The following is a 20,499-nucleotide window of genomic DNA, read 5'->3' as shown; positions in this document are numbered from 1 at the left end:
CAGCAGGAAGTGCAACGGTAGCACTTTCAGCGACACTATCTGGGCTGCAAAACTGACGCTCACTGGAAGCAAAACACAGAAAATCTAAATTATCTGACATGATCCAGTATACATGAAAATTCACTTTGCTATTGAGAAGTGTATTTATTTATTTATAACCTGCCACTCTCCCCAGCAGGGATTCAAAGTGGTTTACAATAGTATTCTCCTGGTTTTCATTTTTATCCTCACAACAACAACCACTCTGTGAGATAGGTTATGTTGACAGAGAGAGTGACTGACCCAAGGTCACCCAATGATCTTCCATGGTATGTATGGTGTAATAGTTAATCGTAGTGAACTCTAATCTGGAGAACCGGGTTTGATTCCCTACTCTTTTATATGAGGTCACTGGGTGACCTTGGGCCAGTCACAGTTCTCTCAGAACTCTCTCAGCCCCTCCAACCTCACCAAGGTGTCTGCTGTGAGGAGGGGAAAGGAAGGTGTTTGTAAGCCACTTTTAGATTTCTTAAAGGCAGAGAAAATGGGGTATTAAAAAAACCCAGCTCTTCTTCTTAGTGAGCAGGCATCAGAACAAAGAACATGAGAACAGGATTGGATGGACCACTGGTCCATTTAGCTCAGCATCTTGGCCAGTCACAGGCCCTGAGAAGACTTACAAATAAGGCACAGAGGCCATGACTTCCTCTACTCTTGGTCTCTACCAAGTAGTTATTCAAAGGTATTCAGCTACTGATCATGAGTACACCTCATGCCTAATAGCAGTCAGTGGCCTTATCTTCCATGAATTGTCTAATCTTCCTTTTCAAGAAACGGAATTTAATGGTCATTCTGTTGTGGAGAATTCAACAGATTAACTGTACTTTCTTTGCATTGTGGGAAGAGGCATTTTACTTTATGTGTGACCTGACAAAAATGCAACATGACAGTGAATTTGAGTAAAACTAAAATTCTGGCCCATTCTGCACAACACAAATAAAATGTTTTCAGAAAGGAAAAAAAGTGTTTTGGGGTGAAGTTTCCCCCCCAAAATGTTTGGAAAATGTTTTATTTGTGCTCAAAATGAAAATACTAAACGAGCAATGTTTTTTTTCCCTGAAGCTGTTTTTAAAACATTTCCTGCTTGCTGAGCAAAGAGAAGAAAATGTTTTATTTTTCCCACCCGACTCTAAAGCTTTCCCTTTTGTTTTTTCCACCAATTGCGCCCGCCATTTTTTTTTTTGCAACTTCAGTTTGATTTTTCTGGGCTGCCTGCCTTTTTCTATTTCCCACAGACATTTCCTCTGCTGCCATCATGACTGGGCACCAGTTCCATGATTAAAATACACAGATGAACTCAGTTTTGCCTGCCAATTATGGCAACTGATGTCATTTCCCCACCTTGCAAATTTTTTTTTCACCAAGGCTATCCTTCAAAAGATACCTTAGCGACCATTTTTAAAACTGGAAACAACTCGTGCCATAATTGGCGAACAACTTCTGGAAGTCATCTGTGCCTCATCACTGAAATAGTGCCAGTCACGTGCTGCTGAGAAATGTCTCTTGTGAAATGCACTGAAAAGTGGCAGGCAGCAGAAACATCAAACTAAAGTAGCAAATGCTTGAACAAAGAACCATTTGCTCCTAAGGTAAGTATGTTTCTGTGCTATGAGGAGAAAGAAACTCAAAAATACACACGTTGCACTCTGGCTGTGTCTAATCTCATATATTAATCGTATATATAATTGAACAACTCAACACTTCTATTTGTATTTACATTTCCTTATTTCTCTGACAAGGTTCTTAAAAATACAGCATAAGTCTTCCAATTCTTATAACATAAATAATCATAAATAGGCATAATTGTAATTTCAGTATATATGTATCTGTGTAATTTTAATTTCAGATATACCCATTAGAAGCCTCAAAGAACTGATGGAAGTTGTTTGAACATACTGTATGTACTAGGAAGGCGCCTGGCGATTCTATCTGTGAGACGTTTCTATGTAGAACCTACAGAATTGATACATGGACTATATGGAACTGAAGTTTTGTTTCTGAATAGAGAATTGAATGGACTAAGTGATTATTTATGTTTAGTTATAAGAGTTGGAAGACTTATGCTGTATTTTTAAGAACCTTGTCAGAGAAATAAGGAAATGTAAATACAAATAGAAGTGTTGAGTTGTTCAATTATATATACGATTAGACACAGCCAGAGTGCAACGTGTGTATTTTTGAGTTTATTTGGGCTAATGTTGACATTGCACTCTTAAAGACAGTTGGTGATTATGAGGAGAAAGAAAGCCAAAACGATTCTTTTAAAAACGTTTCCCAAACATTTTAAATGCTCTGTGCAGAAAGGGTCACTGTCTTAAATGAGATAGAACAGGACCAAGCAAAGTAACCCCTGAGATAAACAAATTTAATTATCTAAAAAAGGTCACACATGACGATGTTTTCTTATCTGGCACACACGATGACTCATGGTCCTACAGGCAGATATTAATATTGAATATTCGAAACCACCACTGAGTTTCACAGGGTTTTCCCAAGTCGGTGTGCAAGGTAGCTTGCTGCTACTAGTTTGCATATGTTTCCTCCCTATTCCAGAGACATGTTCTGTTCACCAATGAACTGCTTTCACACCAAGAGACTGCCAAGCAATATTTGTGCAATTTTATTTTGTTTTCCTACTCTCTTCCAAGCAGTGAAATAGTTTCATTCTGGTTTAATTCAAGTTCTTTGGTGAAAATAAAATTAACACTTGTTTGCTACTTAAAAGTGTTCAGTTCAAGTTCAGCCATTTCCCCAATCTAAACTTGCTGGAATGTCTTCCTCCCCCCTAAAGAAGGGATTTCCGACACATATATTGCATTTGCATGTTTGCTAAGTGTCATCAAGTTGCTTCTGATTCAAAGCAACCCTATGAATCAACGTCCTCCAAAACATCCTATCATCAACACCCTTGCGCAGGTCTTGCAAACTGAGCGCTGGGGCTTCCTTTGTAGAGCTAATCCATTTCATGCTTGGTCTTTCTCTTTTCCTCTTTGCTAGCATTCTTGTCTCTTGTCTTCTCATTATGTGACCAACAGCCTCAGTTTAGTCATTTTAGCTCCTAGGGACAGTTCTCCTGCCTGCCAGCCCTACACTTCTGTCTCCCAAAGCTGCTTTCATTTTTGCGAAGTCGTGCTGGTCATCTCTAGCCCCAGCTGGGAAGCTGGAGGTCAAAGCCATTGTCATGGAAACACACAGATCTTGTTGGTCCCCAGTTGAATCAGTTAACTCCCGAGTCCCTATGTGAAAGCATTAAGCAAGAAATCAGACAGTTAAGATGAAGAATAAATTCCTTTGCTCGTTCCCTATACAATAGTGACTTCAACAAGCCCAAACTGACCTGATTGATTTGACCTCTTTTTAACTTCTGACCCCCCCCAAACACGACCATCTCATGGCAAACTCTCGTGCATGTTATCATTGAGCATCTTAACTTTTTTTTAAACTTATGGATTGTTTGAACAAGGCCATTCAGCCCTGATCATCCTTCTGTAGTATTTGAGTCTCTTCCAAATTACCACCCTTCTTTACAAAGCTATTTGCTGGAGAACTTTGTTGACCTTCCCAATCAGTGAAACATTGTATCTCCAGAGCGTTGTGTCCTTAATGAGTGATTCTCTAGGAAGGTTTGCTTGTAAGGGATCTCTGCAATGATAGACAAGAGCAACATCCATCGGGACTTTAGTGCTATTCCCATATGTATTGAGAGCAGAGTGGACAGATGTCTGAACCACTCTTCTTGGGTCAATGATCATTTTCCGAGGGTTGAAGACGTCTTTCCTGTCAGGTTCGCGAACGACGTGATTCAGTATATTAACTCCAGGCACTGCACTCCAAGTGGAGATGTTGACCCTATCAGTGGGTGTAAATACAGTTTTAGGGAAGATGTGATTTTCAAAGAGGAAAACACCAGTCCCAGGATATTGTCGTTGAAGTTTCTGCATCATGGTTTTCCAGTCTACACGTTTCCCTGGTAGAATAATTTCATCCACGTCGTTCAACAGCAGATATTTGCTCCTGTACATGTTGCGGTAGATGCAGTCATTTAAGGCTGTGATTTGCCCATAGTAGCCAATGTCCTTGGGATCCATGGAGTGATGCCACTGAGAAGAAACACTGAGGTAGGAATCAATGGGCCAGGGGATTATCTCAACAATCCCTTCTGCAATGTAAAAGTCCAGCACTTTTTCCATCAGTGGACTACAGCTGTTCTTGTAGATCACCATTCTGTTCACTCCAAGGATCTTATACATCTCCATGCTCTGCACAAACTGCAGGACATTATTGTATTCTCCAAACATTGTGGAGATGCAAACCGTGAAATCCACAAGGGAACTTTCAGGATCACGGTTTCTTATTTCAAATAATGGCAGCTGGTCAATATCTCCTTTGGGAGACCAGTGTATTGACACATAGCGTGGTTCCCAGTCTTCTGGTTCTAGGCATTCCAAGTCCGTGGCACCATAAGGGAAGTCAAATCTGTCAGAATGGATATTTATTTCAGCCTTGGAGATGTATATTTCACCACTAGATGGGTGGCAGAACCAGCAGTAAAGCTCCTTGACTTCTGTGTGGTGGACTATTGCAATCACTCGTGTCATGTTGTTCTTTCTGTTGTCAAAGTATGGAGCAATGATGAAGGTTCGTTTATCTTTTAAGGGTGTGATGGTGTTACGGGCTGGAATCCCTCGGCAGAGGTTAGTATTTGGTGTCGGTGTCGGCGTGGAAGATATCTTCATTTTGTACTCCAACATGGAAAAAAAAATTCTTTTCTGGATGTAGGAAAAACTCATTATTGACATTAAGAAGACAACAGAAACACCAGCAATTACGTTTGATTTTTTCCAATAGGAAGACATCTCAGATAATCATTAGTTGCCTGGGTGACTGGTCATCAGACAGAGGTTCTGCAAAACAAAACAAGGAAAATGCAAAACAATGTTAAGAAGCAAATTGTTGGCATTCCATTTCACTACGCTTTTCACTATAGAATGATCAATAATGAAATATAGGGAATATAGGGAAATGGTGATATATAGTGAAATATAGGGAAATATTAAACATATAGGGAAATATTAAACATTATAGGGAACTATTAAACATTATAGGGAAATATTAAACATTATTAACTTATAGGGAAATACATTATTAACCCCTGTCTTCTCAGAACCTCTTACAAATATTCTAACCTCAGGATAAAAACATCCAGTAGGAACCATGTATTCTTTTAACAAGAAGTACAAAGATAACAGCCCCAGTTGTAATTCTGGGGGAATTCCAGGCCCTACCTCTAGGTTGATGACCCTACTGACCAGGTACTAGGTTTGGATGAGCCCTTGGCAGAGAGTGCCCAACCCAACCACCACCAGGAACCCCACTCTCACTGTCCTTTCTGCCCGCACACATGTACCCCACACCTGCTTTTGCATCCTTCCCCACCTGCTCACACCCCCTTCCATCTCCGATGGCACTTGGTAGTTCCAGTGGTGATCTCTAATTCTCCTGCCGTAAGGGTCCTTTTGAGTTGGAGAATCCGGTCAGCCTCTACATGTTTTCTTGCTGTCTGAATGTAGCTGATGGAAAGGAAGGCGAGAAGGAAACAGGAGAAGAGGGGAGACTATGGATGCTGTCAGGAAAGGAAAAAGGAAATAGTGGGGGAAGGAGAAATTAGATGCCTGCATTGTGTGTGAACGTATGTGTGCCTGCAAAGTTCTGTCAGATCACAGTCAGACTCAGAATTTTTCAAGGCAAGAAATATTCGGAGGTGATTTGCATTGCCTGGCTCTGCAGGAACTGAGAGAGTTCTCAGAGAACTGCGACTGGCCCAGCAGGCTTTGTGTGGAGGAGTGGAGAATTGAACTCAGTTCCCCAGATTAGAGCCCACCACTCTTAACCACTACACCACAATGTCTCCCCCCAACCTACCCCACATACACACAGGATCTTTACATTTTGAGAGACTTAACATGTTGGCTCCCCTCACATGCAATCTGGATTGTTGACTGCCCAAAGATAGAATCCTAGAATCATAGACTTGGAAGAGACCACAAGGGCCATCAAGTCAAACCCCCTGCAATGCAGGAACACACAATCAAAGCACTCCCGACATATGCTCATCTAGCCTCTGTTTAAAAACCTCCAAAGAAGACTCAACCACTCTCCGAGGCAGTGAATTCCACTGTTGAACAGCCCTGACAGTCAGGAAGTTCTTCCTAATGTTTAGGTGCAATCTCTTTTCCTGCACCTTGAATCCATTATTCAAGGTGCCCCCATCCCCCATTGTTTCCAATGGGAGCTAATAGAAGATGGGGCTACACCTTTTATGGTCCATAACTTTGGACCCCCTGAACCAAACTTCACCAAACCTGGGTGGTATCATCAGGAGAGTCTCTTAAAGATACCCTGAAAGTTTGGTGCTGCTAGCACCCCTGACAGCAGGCACCCTCCACATTTCCCCAGATTCTCCTTTTAAATCCATCCCCTTCGGCATGGATTTAAAGGGAGAATCTGTTGTCCCCAGTTTAAACATTGGAAGTGATGCTGTTTCAGGGTGGGGGAGAATCCACCCCCAAACAGCATCACTTTCAATGTTGTTTTAACTGGGCACCCCAGATTTTCCCTTTAAGGTGGTTTTAAAAGGAGAATTTGGGCTCTCTAGTTTAAACACCATTGAAAGTGATGCTGTTTAGGGTGGATTCCAGCATCACATGGGGGGGGGCGCAAAACTCAGATTTTGCACTGGGCTCCATTTTCCTTAGCTGCACCTCTGCCCAGATGAGAGGGCAGAAGGGGCTGCCAGCTGCCGGCTGGGAGCCCAGCTGGTGGGGGGGCGGGGGAGGGTGGGGCAGGGGAGTCTGCCATCCCTGGCCTTGGAGAGCTGCCTTTATAAGCACTGAGGCCAGGGGCAGGGCTCGGGGAGGCATAGCCATGGCCCCAGTGGCGGGGGGGCTGCCCCCCCATAAAAATCTATACCTACATCCCTATCTCCTGGTTGTGTAGCGTTTCCTTTTTGGGAAAAGACTGAGGCAAAGAAGGTGTTGAGTAGTTCTGTCTTTTCTCCATCCCCTGTTAGTATTTTGCCATCTCCTCCATGCAGTAACTCTATCCTATCAGTTTTCTTCCTTTTGCTACTGACATAACCAAAAAAAGCGTTTTTGTTGTTTTTACCCTCTCTGGGAAACCTCAGCTCATTGTGACCTTTAGCTTTTCTGAATTTCTCTCTACATATCCTGTTTATTTGTTTGAATTCCTCTTTGGTGATTTCCCCCCTTTTCCAGTTCTTGTACATGTCTTTTGAAAATCTTAGCTCAGTTGAAAATTCTTTAGACAGTCATCCTGGTTTCCTTAGACACCTCCCATTTTTCCTTCTCATTGGAACTGTTGGAAATTGTGCCCTCAAGATCTCACTTTTAAGAAACTCCCAGCCATCATGCACTCCTTTCTCTTTCAGTATTTTTGACCACGGAATTGCACCCAGAAGATTCCTAAGTTTACTGAAATCTGCTCTCTTAAAATCTAGAATATGTAGAGAGAAATTCAGAAAAGCTAAAGGTCACAATGAGCTGAGGCTTAGCATCTCCTTTCCACTGCATAACAAACTCCAGGAGAAGACGATCACTCCCACCTAAGGATCCTACCACTTTCACTCCACTAATCAGGTCATCATTATTGCTTAGGAGCAGATCTAAAATAGCAATTCTCCTTGTTGCTTCTTCCACCTTCTGGACCATGAAATTGTCTGCAAGGCAAGTGAGAAATTTGTTGGACCCGATTGTCATGGAAGAGTTTGACTCCCAGCAAATATCTGGATAATTGAAATCTCCCTTCTATTTCTCTTCTTTGTGCAAGTTTGGTCATCTGTTCCAAGAATGCCTCATCGATCTCTTCAGACTGGCATGGGGGTCTATAATAGACCCCCACAATTAGATCAGTGTTGTTTCTCTCCCCTTTTATTTTTTATCCACAGAAAGGAAGTTGTCTTGCCTCATCAGAATGAAGAAGTTGACAAGTTCTCTTTTGAAGTGAGCAGGGCAATTTCTTCTTGTCATGCACACATTCAACGCAAACCAGCCCAACTGTACCACATATACTTATTAAGAAATATACTAGGTGGTTGCAGAAACTAGGTTAGCTGGGTCCAAGCTAGCTGAGGGGTGTGCTCAAAGCCCCTTGGCCTGCACATTTATTTATTTTATTTAAAACATTTCTATGCCCCCTTTCCACCAAAATGGGGGTTCCGAGGCAGTACACATCAAACACGCAAATATTTCAACTTGAAAAACATTAACTGTTTTTTTAATTTTTAAATAAAATAAAAGTTCCAGACCTCTGACTGGTGACTATTAATTGAGGCTAAATTCTCCTCCTTGGGCCTTTCATGGGACTCCTTGCTCATACTCACTGCCAACGAGATTTATCATCAATTAAAAAATTAATTACTTGAGCAGGAATACCAATACCTTTTGAGCAAGATACAGAGTTCCTGTTCACATTTGTACCTTGGGATCATTCCCTGAATGCTCTACGTTTTCCATTATCTCGACCAAATTTTTAACCACAAACCCAGATGGGCATTTTCAAGAGCACAAGTTGCAATTCTTTTCCATCGTCACTGCTTCAAGGCCGGTTCTCAAGCATCCCTCGGCATGATTGACACTGTTCTTTCTGCCCTTCTTATACTGACTCCCTTGAACACATCTTGCTCTTCTGTCCTAAGTACAAAATCTTTCGGCCCGACTTCTCTGCCTTAACCTCAGTCAGGTTCTTGGACCTTCCTACCAATGCACAAATGACTTTTTTGCTCAACAGTCCTGAGGCTGAAATAACTGAAACTGTAGCCAAATTTCTGCTGCACGTTTTGGATTAGGTTCCCTTGGCTTCTGCTCACATTATTCACACTGTTCTTTACTGGATTTACTTCTGTATGTCCCTGTGTTGTATATGCCTAATAAAGGTCTCTGAATCTGAATAAATATACAGTAATTCAGTAAAAACATAAACACATGACTCCAAAAGCCAGGAGGAAACCAGCTGTGCATAGTAATCTCTCCCATGCAACCTGTTCCTTCTTCCCCCCTCCCACTACAACATCTTGCCAATGTCATATTTTCCCACGGCAAGACTCCACATTCCATTTCTGTTTTGCCAGGGAGCCACTCGAGGGCCACCATCTTCCCAAAAGACCACATCCCTTCCTGTCCAAGGGACACCGGTCATCCCACAGGGCATTGTGGGATTTCCTTCCAGGGCAAACAAAATATTTAAACTGCCCATCTGTGAGAGTCAAGCCCAAGGGGTCTATTTACTTCCTACATTTTTCTCCCATGGGCTCAGAATGGCTTGCACCAGTTTTCTTCCAAATGCCAACACTTCTCTCTCCAAAGGGCTCAGTAGCTAATTCAGTGGTTCACAGGGGGGAAAAAAGAGGCTTTAAATAGGACATTTTAGAATTACAAAATTAGTAAATCACAAGCAGCCATCAAAGGGAGGGGGTTTGATATGACCAACGGCCCCTAAATGGCTCTTTGTGCTGAGGAATGGAAGGGGATGGGATGGGGCTGACGGGAATTATAGTCCAGAACATCTGGAGCCCCATAGGTCGGCCATCCCTGGCTGGGATGGCTGGGTTCAGATCCCTGCTCTGTCATGGAAATTCACGGGGTGACCCTGGGCCCATCACAATCTCTCAGACTGCCCTACCTCACTAGGCTGTTTTGTGAGGATAATGTGGAGGAGGAGTGACTGATAGGAAATGCTGCTTTGGGTCCTCATCAGAGAAGAGGAAGAAGAAGAGTTTGGATTTATATCCCCCCTTTCTCTCCTGCAGGAGACTCAAAGGGGCTTACAATCTCTTTGCCCTTCCCCCCTCACAACAAACACCCTGTGAGGTAGGTGGGGCTGAGAGAGCTCGGAAGAGCTGTGACTAGCCCAAGGTCACCCAGCTGGCGTGTGTGGGAGTGTACAGGCTAATCTGAATTCCCCAGATAAGCCTCCACAGCTCAGGCGGCAGAGCGGAGAATCAAACCCGGTTCCTCCAGATTAGATACATGAGCTCTTAACCTCCTACGCCACTGCTGCTCAGGAAGAAAAGCAGGATATAAACTTTTTAAAAAGTAACAAAAGAAGGGAGCAAAGTTGACAGTATTTTGATTCTGCTTTGACGGGGAAGTTGTAGTGGAGCCCGTGGTCAAGGAGCAAGGAGGCAGGGAGGCGGAGATAAACATCTGAGTGGAGATAAGCCAGCTGCGAGACGGAGGTCCGTGTTCTAAGCGGAGTCTCAGCGTGCGGTTCCTGGCACCTTTTATTGTTATTCTATAGGAGTGTACAGGAGGGAGGGACGGGAGTTCGGGGAGGAGGCGGGAGAGGTGGGGAGATCATCATGTGATACATGATCTCACCTGGCTACGTCTTGAGGAGAGGAAGCGTAAGCGTCTGGGCCTAATCCTCACCTGAGAGCCAGACCATTGTCCCTCGCTGGGAGAGTGACTAGAGCCAGACAGTTCATGACCAGTGACTCATAGGGGGGGATGAGAGGAGTGGGGAATGCTTGAGATGCGACCAGAAGGCCGTGGAGTCGTTAGGCGTCCCAACGTTCTACGGTGCTGCTGGGTCCAGCAGTGCATTACAAGAAGGTTGTAGTCTGACCGCGTGGTCAGCGTAAAACGAAGACGAGACAGCATTAACATCTGGTGGAGATAAAGCCGGCGCTCGCGGGAGCCGAGGAGGTCCGTGTTCCTAGCGAGTCTCAGCGTGCGGTTCCTTTTAACACATTGATATTCTATGGTGGGAGGAGGACCCGGGGAGTTCAGGAGGCGGGAGAGTCGGGGAGATCATCGCTTGATGCATATTCCACCTGGCTACGTCCCGAGGAGAGGCGTGGCGTCTGAGCCTAATCCTCACCTGGGGGGCAAGACCATTGTCCCTGCGCTTGACTGACTGAGCCAGACAGTTCATGACCCAGTGACTCATAGGGGATGAGGGAGGTGGGGAGTGTGGTCGCGACCAGAGGCGTGCGTCCGTTGGCGTCCCAACGTTCTACCACGGTGCTGCTGGGTCAGCAGTGCATTACTACAGAAGTACTGTATGTGCGTTTCTTCTCTATAAAGTGTGAAATATGCAGGAGTCAGACTCGGAGACGCCAGCTGCGTGAATCCCCCCTCTTTTAAACAGAGACTTAAATGAGATGTTATTTATCCACACATTAAGCGTCTAATTAAAGGCACAGGATATTTCTTTCTCCAGACCTGTTGGCAAGCTTACTCCTACTGGAAACATCGGTTTCTGTTCTGTTGTGTACATGTGGTGTGAGGCATGGGACTATCACGGGTGGGTCGGCCTTTCACTGATCAAGATGAGGTAGTAGTAAAGCAGCATTTTTGTGGGTTATTGCTTCGGTTCCAAAACAAATAATAAAATCCCACAACATCGTGGAAGCACTCCTGAACTATGCCAACTTTACCAACAAAACCGTTCTGTTTCAAGCAAGAGGATCTGTCTTATTTTTTTTCATGATATACAAGCGCATTGCTTAGTTTATAACAATCGGCTCTCCTAACCCGTCCACAACTGTATGCAACGCTGAGGAATAAACACTCGCAATCTGAAACATTTGGGGATTGCGGAAAGGAAGCGTTTCCTAGTGGCGAGCCTCTCATTTTGAAGCCAATCCTCCTTAGGTACTTATTTAAGAATGAGCTCACACATCCGTGTTTTCCAGTGGCTAATTCTGGCGTCCTGCTACACGTATAAATAGCTCCCAAACCACAGGTCAAAAAAACAGAACCAAAAGCTTCCATGTCATCTGAGATCAACTTCAGCAAAGACGCTGTCCGTGAGAAAGAGGCAGCGGAAGAATAGGCAGGAGGGGTCAAAACAGTATCTGGGATTCAGACTCACCATTGCTGTCCCCAGCTCCTTGCCCCGTAGAGTTCCCCGGCCACAGTGCTTGCGGCAGTCAACAGCACAACGACAGTTATCTCATTGTTAAATTGCCTGTATCAAACTAGCTGCCGTTCTTTCTTCCTGTATCCTCCCGTTTCCTTCCTGCTAAAGGCACCCCGCCCATTCTTTCTCTGAGCTGGTGACAAGTGGAAGGCTTGAACTTTCAATTATGCCTCCTGCCTGCAGCTCGTGGTTTCCTCTGACTCTCACCCCTCCATCATTTATCCCACCTTAACAGTACAAGAACAGACGGGGAAGCCGTGGCCGAGAATCCTTAAACAACACTCTCCATCTACGATTGACTGTTCCTGACCTTATATGGCTTGCCAGAAGGGGCTCCCATACCACCAGCGGTGGGGGTGAGGGGCAAGAAACAGAACAAATGAAAAGAGAGATGTGAAAAGAGGAGTGGACTGTTCCATCAGTAGTTGCCTGGGTTCATACCAAGAGATTCATGGCGTTATATCCCTCTGTGGTCTTGCCCCTCCCACAAAGCCTGCTCTCCTCAGATTCTACCCCCAATTTTCCAGGAATTTCCCAGCTAGAAAAACTGGCACTTTTAGGGTGTTTTCCCTATGAGGTAACCAGGCTAGGTGAAGTTCAGGTGAAGCAAGACTTGAAACAAAGTACTGAAGACATAGGAAGGCCGAATGATACTGCAAGCTCTCCTGTCGTCCTATCCTTATCATCTGTGCCTCGGTGGGGTGCTGCCCGCTTAGGTTGCCAACTCCAGGTTGGGAAATTCACTTCACTTATTTATTTAGACAGTCATTGACCAGGATACAGTAAAATAAGAGGTGGGGAGCGAAACATTGCCCTGTTGCCATGTTCAGGGCAAAGGTTGGGAAGTGTGGCACCACAGCAAGGGATAGCACTGGGCATTGTGTCGAGGCATGTAGGTGGAGGGCTGGGTCATCACCTCTGTGGGGTCTGGGACAGGAATGGAAACAATTTGTTCTTATGAAAGTGTGGCACTTTGGCTAGCAGCCGCTTAGGCGCTGCCCACCATGTGGATGTACCTGGGGGCTGGCTGAGGCATTCTCCCACTGCTAGATCTGGGATCAGTGGCAAGGGTGCAACAGCAAGCAACAACCTCAGTTGTAATGAGGGCTAAGTGAGATGGCTTCCCTTGCCAGCCAGGGGGTGGCAAAGTAATTCACCTAGGGAGTGATAAACCCTTGGGCAAGCCCTGGGGAAATTTCAATTCAACTGCCCTTAGTCATGTAAATTCGGGCCATTCATTTCATATCAGTGGCGTAGCACCAAGGGGACCGGGGGAAGGGGGGGTGCGCAATGCCTTAACAGCGTGAGAAAGTTTGCTGAGGAGTCGAACTCTGAAATTTCACAAGCAAATTTAACCCTGCTGAACTCAGTCTGATGAAAGCAACTTTGTTTAAAAGACCTTAGGCAAGATTCAGTTGCCTTCTTATTTCAAGGAATTACAGGTACTGAATCATAAACAAATAAAAGTGGATGAACGTTTGTCATGGATTATATTTATTGACAGAGTGCTTTAGACTGATCCTGCAATGAGCAGGGGGTTGAATTAGATGGCCTGTATAGCCCTCTATGATTCTATGAAAACCTTTTGGAGAAATGAATAAGGAAGTGCCAGCAGCCTACTCACACCACAACAGGGAACCTGTAGCAGCTGGCCAGAGATGGCCAGGGCTGTAGCAGCTGGCCAGAGCTCTCACTAAAGACTAATGCCAGACACTTGAACATGAGAAGGGACATGCCCTGGTCAGGCCCGTCTAAAAGCTAGGGAAAGGCAGGGTTGGGTTGGCCCAGGCTCAAGAGAGGTTACAGGCCAGAGGGAAAGCATCAATGATGGGCTCCAAAATCAGGTCAGGGAGGAATGAGATTATGCTTTAACCCGCGAACCCACAAAGTTTCTAAAATATATTCCAGTTTTCCCTGTTTCTTTACCAGTGTGTGTGTGTTTTAATAAAGGACTTGCTAATGTTCTCCTCCAGGAAGCTAGCCCAAGTGTATGTGTGTGTGCGCCTGGAAAGATATAAGTATCTACACTTTAGGTTAAAGGATGTATAAATAAGAATGGTATTCATTTGATTTAATATATATATGAACCTTTGGTCTTATATATCAAAGACCATTGGACTTACAAAATAATAAGATCAGGGTGTGCTGTGGCCGTTGGAAGATGTCACGCTGCTTCCCATTGGATTATTTGAATTTTCCACTAACAGGATCTCAAGACCTACTGGACTATTGAACTTTCCGCTGACAGGATCTCAAGATTCACTGGATTATTTGAATCTTCCTTTTGACAGAATCTCAAGTCTCCAGCCCCCAGACAAGAGGGTGCAGCCTTTTCCTTTTGGGATCTAATCTCATCAGCACAAGCAAAAGACTGTCTTCCTTTTGGGGCGCTGTGTGGTTTCCGGGCTGTATGGCCAGCCACAGGTGCAGGCGAAACGTCAGGAGAGAATGCTGCTAGAACACGGCCAGACAGCCCGGAAACCACACAGCGCCCCAGTGATTCCGGCCGTGAAAGCCTTCGACAACACGTGTCTTCCTTCTCTTTACTCATTCATAAAACGCTAAGCACTCCTGCTTTGTGTTTTTAATGTCTCTCTTTGTGTTAAACTGTTCTGCATTGTATTATTGAGGACTGCTCCTTTCCTTTGATTAAAACTGTATAAAAGGTATGTGCTTTGTGCAGGGCTTGCCTGTGGAAAGAGCTTGAAATCACAACAAAGAACCTCTGCTCTGAAGGCAGCCTGCCTCTGCCTTCGCTCATTGCTGCCAAAGCTGAAATCACTCTGAAATCACTTTAAAAGTTACCAGGGGGACTGGTAACAATGCTGAGCCTGGTGCCGAGGCTGAGGTCTCTCTTTCTCAGGGAAGAGGGCTGAGTGCGACAACCCTCGCCAACACCTTGATTATGAAGTCTGCAGGGAGAAGAAGAGTTTGGACTGATACCCAGCCGCTCTCAGCCCTAAGGAATCTCAAAGCAGCTTACAAACTCCTTCCCTTCCCCTGCACCCCACAGACACCTTTTAAGGTAGATGAGGCTGAGATAGTTCGGAGTGAAGTATGACTGGGCCAGGGTCACCCAGCAGGCTTAGTGTGTTGGAGCGGGGAAACAAATCCTGTTCACCAGATTAGAGTATGCTGTGCATTGGAGCAGCAGTGGCGTAGGAGGTTAAGAGCTCGTGTATCTAATCTGGAGGAACCGGGTTTGATTCCCCGCTCTGCTGCCTGAGCTGTGGAGGCTTATCTGGAGAATCAGATTAGCCTGTGCACTCCCACACACGCCAGCTGGGTGACCTTGGGCTAGTCACAGTTTCTCAGAGCTCTCTCAGCCCCACCTACCTCACAGGGTGTTTGTTGTGAGGGGGGAAGGGCAAGGAGATTGTAAGCCCCTTTGAGTCTCCTGCAGGAGAGAAAGCAGGGATATAAATCCAAACTACTCCTCCTCCTCCTCCTCCTCCTCCTCCTCCTCCTCCTTCTTGTTCTTCATGTGGAGAAGTGGGGAATCAAACCTGGTTCTCCAGATTACAGTTCACTGCTCTTAACTACTACACCACACTGGTAGAGGGCAGCAGAGGTGAACCAGCTTCAGGGGGGGACTCCCAAATCCCCTGTAGATTCCTCAGAAAGAGGTGGAGCCTGAAGTTTGGAAGGTGGTAGCATGAGGAAGAGGAGCCCATCATGAACAGAACACCCTCCTCTCCTGAGCTGAAATGTCAGGGAAGTAGCTGGGTAAGCTGCTAAGCCAGAGTGTGACATATGAGCAGACGCAAACAAAGATTATCCGTACGTCACCCCAAACACTGAAGCATAGCTTAAGAATTGAGCCGCAGCAGCATAATAGGCAAAAACTATTTTTTCCTGAATTCTAATTTTTAAAAATTAGAGTGTATCCCCATTGCAAGGAACGCTGCTGAACAGATGAAGCCGTTTCATACAGTCAGACTCCTGATTCACCCAACTATCGCTTAGCCTGGCAACAGCATCCTGGGGTCTCAACCTGAGAATCTCAGGCAAAGAAAAGCCTTTTGAGAGCCCTGAGATCCTTTACCTGGAGCTGCAGGGGATGGAAGCTGGCATCTTCTGCATTGGTTAAGTGGGCGCTCTATCACTGAGCACTCAGAATGAAGCAATGGAAGAAGCTTTCATCAAACACCAAAAACCACACTAAGGGGAAAGGAACCTTGAATCCAACCCAGGCACGATGCCACTGTATCTACAGTCGTAATGCTGCATCTAACTGCTCCTTAGCTACAGCTACAAACTATACAGTACATGGGGATGGAGGGGAAAGTTTGGAATGTTTAACCCACCATTCTCACAACTGAAAGGGATCAGAAAACTACTTACAGCAAACAATGAGCCAGAAAGTTGTAACCCAGAGAACAGATAGGAGGAATCTCAGCTCCTATTATTTTTCACTGGACAATCCAACTAGATCCAGGAAGTCAGGTTTGAAAAAAAATAATATTACTTGCTTCTTCTCTTTTTCAAGTAGTAACAATGGAGAAAATTTAGTCTTGATTGTTGTGAGGGCTGACTCAGAGGAGAAAAAGAATAGTCTCCCGGCCAGGCTTCTGAAAATCAACCAGCACTGATACTCTTTCAGATACCCGAGGGATTTTTACGGTGTCACCATTTCCTGATTACAGTCTTGTTAACAGTATGGCTTTGGCACACCCTTCCCAGAAACAGGGTGTTGTTAGGTCTCCGAACTGGAATTAATACATGTACTATGTATTATTGATTGGCAGCGTTTATCAGAAGGCAATGAAGCGCACAGCTTGTAAAAAGCCAGTTCTGGTGAACCTGGCTTTTGCTACCCCATTTATCCAGAAATAATCCCCTCTCCCGTTTTCCCCAAGAATGTGAGAAAGAGTTACTTCGGAGCTGAGGCACCCCAAGGGTGGTGACAGAGATAAAGCCACCTGGCCTCCTGCCCCCACAGAGCAATAGAATCATACTGTTTCCCATGGAGCAGAAGGTGATGGGGTAAGCCTAGTTATCTACAAATCATCTGAAACCATAAAAAAGAGATCAAGGAAAGAATGTCCCATTACAGCAGTAGTAACATATAGCAGACTGGTTACATATATCTTGTAGCGATTACATTGAGGTAAGAATGCATCTCAATCAACTAGATACAATCACCGCCCATATATTTTGTAACAACTCCACAGAGTTAGGAAAGCATGTCAATCAACTAGGTGCCAACCCTGGCAGGGGTTAAAAGCTCTGACGAACCTAGATGCAGGATCTCTCTCTCTCCTGGATATTTGATGGGGCATTGTGTGGTCCTAAAGGTGCATTTGTGCCTTCAACTACCTGTATAGCTGGCTGTAAATGAAAACAGTACTACTTTCTAAGGGAACAACTTGTATAAATACTGTCCCTCTTACTTCTCACCACTTACAGAAATGGGGTGAATGTATGACCTGGCACACCCTGCCTTCTTGTGATTCACAGGGCAAATAAGAATGTAAGAAGAGCCCTACTGGATCAGAACAGCTGTCCATCCAGTCCAGCATCCTGTTTCACAGTCAAACCTAGGTTGAACCTAGGTCAAACCTGCCAGTGGGGAATCGACCCTAGAGGACCAAAAAAAACATGGCATAGAGTTCAAGGCCTTCCCCTGATGCACTGGTAGTCATAGTTTGCTACCTCCAAACATGGAGGCTTCTCTTAGTGGTCATAGCTAGTAGCCACTGATGGACCTTGAATCAGTCTAAGACCCTGTCTTTAAAGCCAACTCATTTAAACGATGCACTGTAGATCTCCACCTTTTCCCTTGAAAAAGAACAGCCAAAGTAATCGTCACACTTTTTAGAGTCTTCCCTGAGTCTACATGAGCGCATCCATCAGGCAGACGTGCATTAGGTAAGCAAATGCCATCATTCCCAGAGATGCAAGGACAGAGACTGAAAAACTAGTGGCTTGCCTTACACAGTGATGACTTGGTTGAATATATTCCAGAATTGGCCCACTGGTCATACCTCCTAGCAGGTGGCACTTATGAAGATTCTTGCAGTCTGATACTGCCAGGCACTTTGTCTGTTGTCAATTAAGAGTGCTTATCAGAGTTGCCAGCAACCCCCCGTGAGGCTCTTCATGGCGGAACTTACCAAAATGGCAACTATCAATGCCACCACATCACTTGTAGCTGCATGTAAGAAGGTAACGAAAACCAGGCTGGATTAGATCAAGGCCCACCAAGTCCAACAGTCTGTTCCCACAGTGGCCAACCAGGTTGAAGTCCACAAACAAGACGACTGCAGCCGCATTACCCTGCACAGTGCCTACTATAATAAGCATGCTCCCCTGATACTGGAGAGAACAGGAATGCACCCTGACTAGTAGCCATAAATAGTTGCTTAACATACTTTCACTGGGTGCTACTCACGTGTAGAGCTGCCTCCGCGCCTCCGGCTGCTGTGCTGGATGAAGCTCGGCTGTTCACTCCCTCTTGCTTTCTTCCACACATCTATAGCAGGGCAGGAGGGATACCTGAACAAACATCAAAGGGGCAGCAAGCTGGGCTGGAATGGATCGTATTGTTCTTGGAAGAATGAAGCAGAAAGCAATTAAGCCGCTACTCAGAGCTTACAGTCTTCTGCTGGAACAGACTGGAGAAACGGAGAGCATGGGCTCAGTTTTTCAGGCACCTTTTCCCTGGCACTGACATTACTTCCACTCCGGTTGCTGCCCAGGGAGGTTTTTGCATCAGCAGTTAGGGTTGGGCTTTGCCTCGGAATGCCGTCCCCTGCCTCAAAGCTATAGATGAATCATTATGGCACAGAGCAGAGGAAAAGGGAGTTTGGGAGTAGGGAGGAGAATACAGGCAAGTGAAAATATCAGCAAGACCCTGGCTCTACGGGGACCCCCAGGCTGCTACAGACCCCCCCCCTCCAAATTTTGTTTCCCCAAACCCGCTGTCTCAGCTCAAGAAAGCATCAGTAGTGGGTCAGAGTACAGAAGACAGGAGGTTCCAGAAGGTTAATTCTGTTAAGTTCTCCAACAGCTAGACTAGAGGGGTATGGGATGTTGCTGCCGAGCAACTAATTGGGAGCGAAAAAGGGTAGCTTCTAGGTTTCTGTTTTGGTCGGGCTGCTTGCTGTATTTTAACCTGACCAGAAGCAAGTCATGCAGTGCTGTTTCTGCACATATAGGCCTGTGTAGTTAGCTGTTCAAACTATACACGCTCTTGTATAACCTTTGACTTTACTGTTGTGTACCTTCTACTGGAAGGCCCTTCTGTTCTCTCATTCAGAACGAGCAGTTACGCACGCCCTGAACTATCAACATTTGAAGGTACTCGGGATACAGATAAGTGTTCAAATAGCAATCTATTTATGATGGGTGAGAAAACTGATTTTCCCATAGAAGAGGTGTTAATTTTTAGGAGGGAAAACGTGGATGCAAGTAAAATTATCTCATTGCCACCGGTGCCGCCTGAGAGAGGAGAGGAGTTTGTATACTGTTCCTCCTCCTCTGTTCCTGAGCATCAGTGTGATTATTGATTTTGACCAGTACCAGTGGCTAGCTAGGGGGTTACAATTTCCAGAAGCAATGTTTGTACTCTCCAGCTGTATTGAAAAGATTCCAAAAAGGGTCCTGGAAAGTTTCACGGCATGGTTTCAAGGAACACGTGTATTGCCTGAGAGAGGGTACTGATCAGAGAAATCTGTACAATTGTTCACTATTTGGGTGGTGAAACATTTCCCTGCCCTTCCAGTCATGGTTCTTGGGTGGTGTCTGATGATGTCACATCAAATAGCAGCATTATTAGCAGTACATCCACATTCTACGTATCTGTGAATGTTTACAATCCAGCCATGTAACAATGTCCCAACCCTGTTCCTTCCTGGACAAAAACGGGTTGACTTTTTCCCCTTAAATTTCCACAGTAAGGCTAGAGACTTACTTTAATTCAAACTGGGGATTTAGAGAAGGGGCAACTTTATGAGGGAGCAGCAGTGGCGTAATGGCTAAGAGCAGGTGCGCTCTAATCTGGAGAACCAGGTTTGGTTCCCCACTCTGTCACTTGAGCTGTGGAGGTTTATCTGGGGAACTAGATTAGCCTGTGCCAGCTGGGTGACCTTGGGCTAGTCACAGCTCTTCGGAGCTCTCTCAGCCCCACCCACCTCACAGGGTGTTTGTTGGGGGGGAAGGGAAAAGAGATTGTAAGCCCCTTTGAATCTCCTTATAGGAGAGAAGGGGGGTATAAATCCCTCCTCCTCCTCCTGCTCCCCTCCCCCTCCCCTCCTCCTCCTCCTTCTTCTTCATCTTCATCTTCTATTGCTCATCTTCATCTTCTATTAAGGTAGGGGCCTTAATACCTGCAGACTGCAGCCCAGTAGTGTAAATGTTTGATGAAAAGTACTTTCCACTGAAGTCAATGGAGCTGAGTTCTTGTTCACAACTAAACATGTGACTGGAATCCAGTGTTTCAGACCGCAATTGAATTGGATTTATCATCCCAGTGCTAATCAGCCTCAGATTAGTATGCAAAGCATTATAATCTTACAT

General features: G+C 45.2%; 1 protein-coding gene across 4 annotated transcripts; it reads right to left on the bottom strand.

Moving 5' to 3' along the window:
* Nucleotides 1-2,643: 2,643 nt before the first annotated feature.
* On the bottom strand, nucleotides 2,644-18,630 carry LOC125441464. Of its 4 annotated transcripts, XM_048512067.1 has the most exons (3): nucleotides 18,374-18,630; nucleotides 5,476-5,662; nucleotides 2,644-4,943 (listed from the first exon to the last, which is right to left on the bottom strand). In XM_048512067.1, the coding sequence occupies exon 3, from the start codon at nucleotides 4,893-4,895 to the stop codon at nucleotides 3,564-3,566; it is 1,332 nt and encodes a 443-aa protein (XP_048368024.1). In that variant the 5' UTR covers nucleotides 4,896-4,943; nucleotides 5,476-5,662; nucleotides 18,374-18,630; the 3' UTR covers nucleotides 2,644-3,563. The 4 variants fall into 4 exon arrangements, with proteins under 4 accessions (XP_048368024.1, XP_048368025.1, XP_048368026.1 ...); XM_048512068.1 differs by lacking the exon at nucleotides 5,476-5,662; XM_048512069.1 differs by lacking the exons at nucleotides 5,476-5,662; nucleotides 18,374-18,630 and adding an exon at nucleotides 16,324-16,487.
* Between the last annotated feature and the right edge of the window lie 1,869 nt (nucleotides 18,631-20,499).

This window comes from Sphaerodactylus townsendi, linkage group LG12 (genome assembly GCF_021028975.2).
Source record: "Sphaerodactylus townsendi isolate TG3544 linkage group LG12, MPM_Stown_v2.3, whole genome shotgun sequence".
Lineage (NCBI taxonomy): Eukaryota > Metazoa > Chordata > Lepidosauria > Squamata > Sphaerodactylidae > Sphaerodactylus > Sphaerodactylus townsendi.
This window is presented reverse-complemented; position numbering and strand designations above follow the sequence as displayed.

What these genes read in the sequence shown, in the direction of transcription:
- LOC125441464 (XM_048512067.1), bottom strand. Translation starts at nt 4,895, where the DNA reads ATGTCTTCCTATTGGAAAAAATCAAACGTAATTGCTGGTGTTTCTGTT.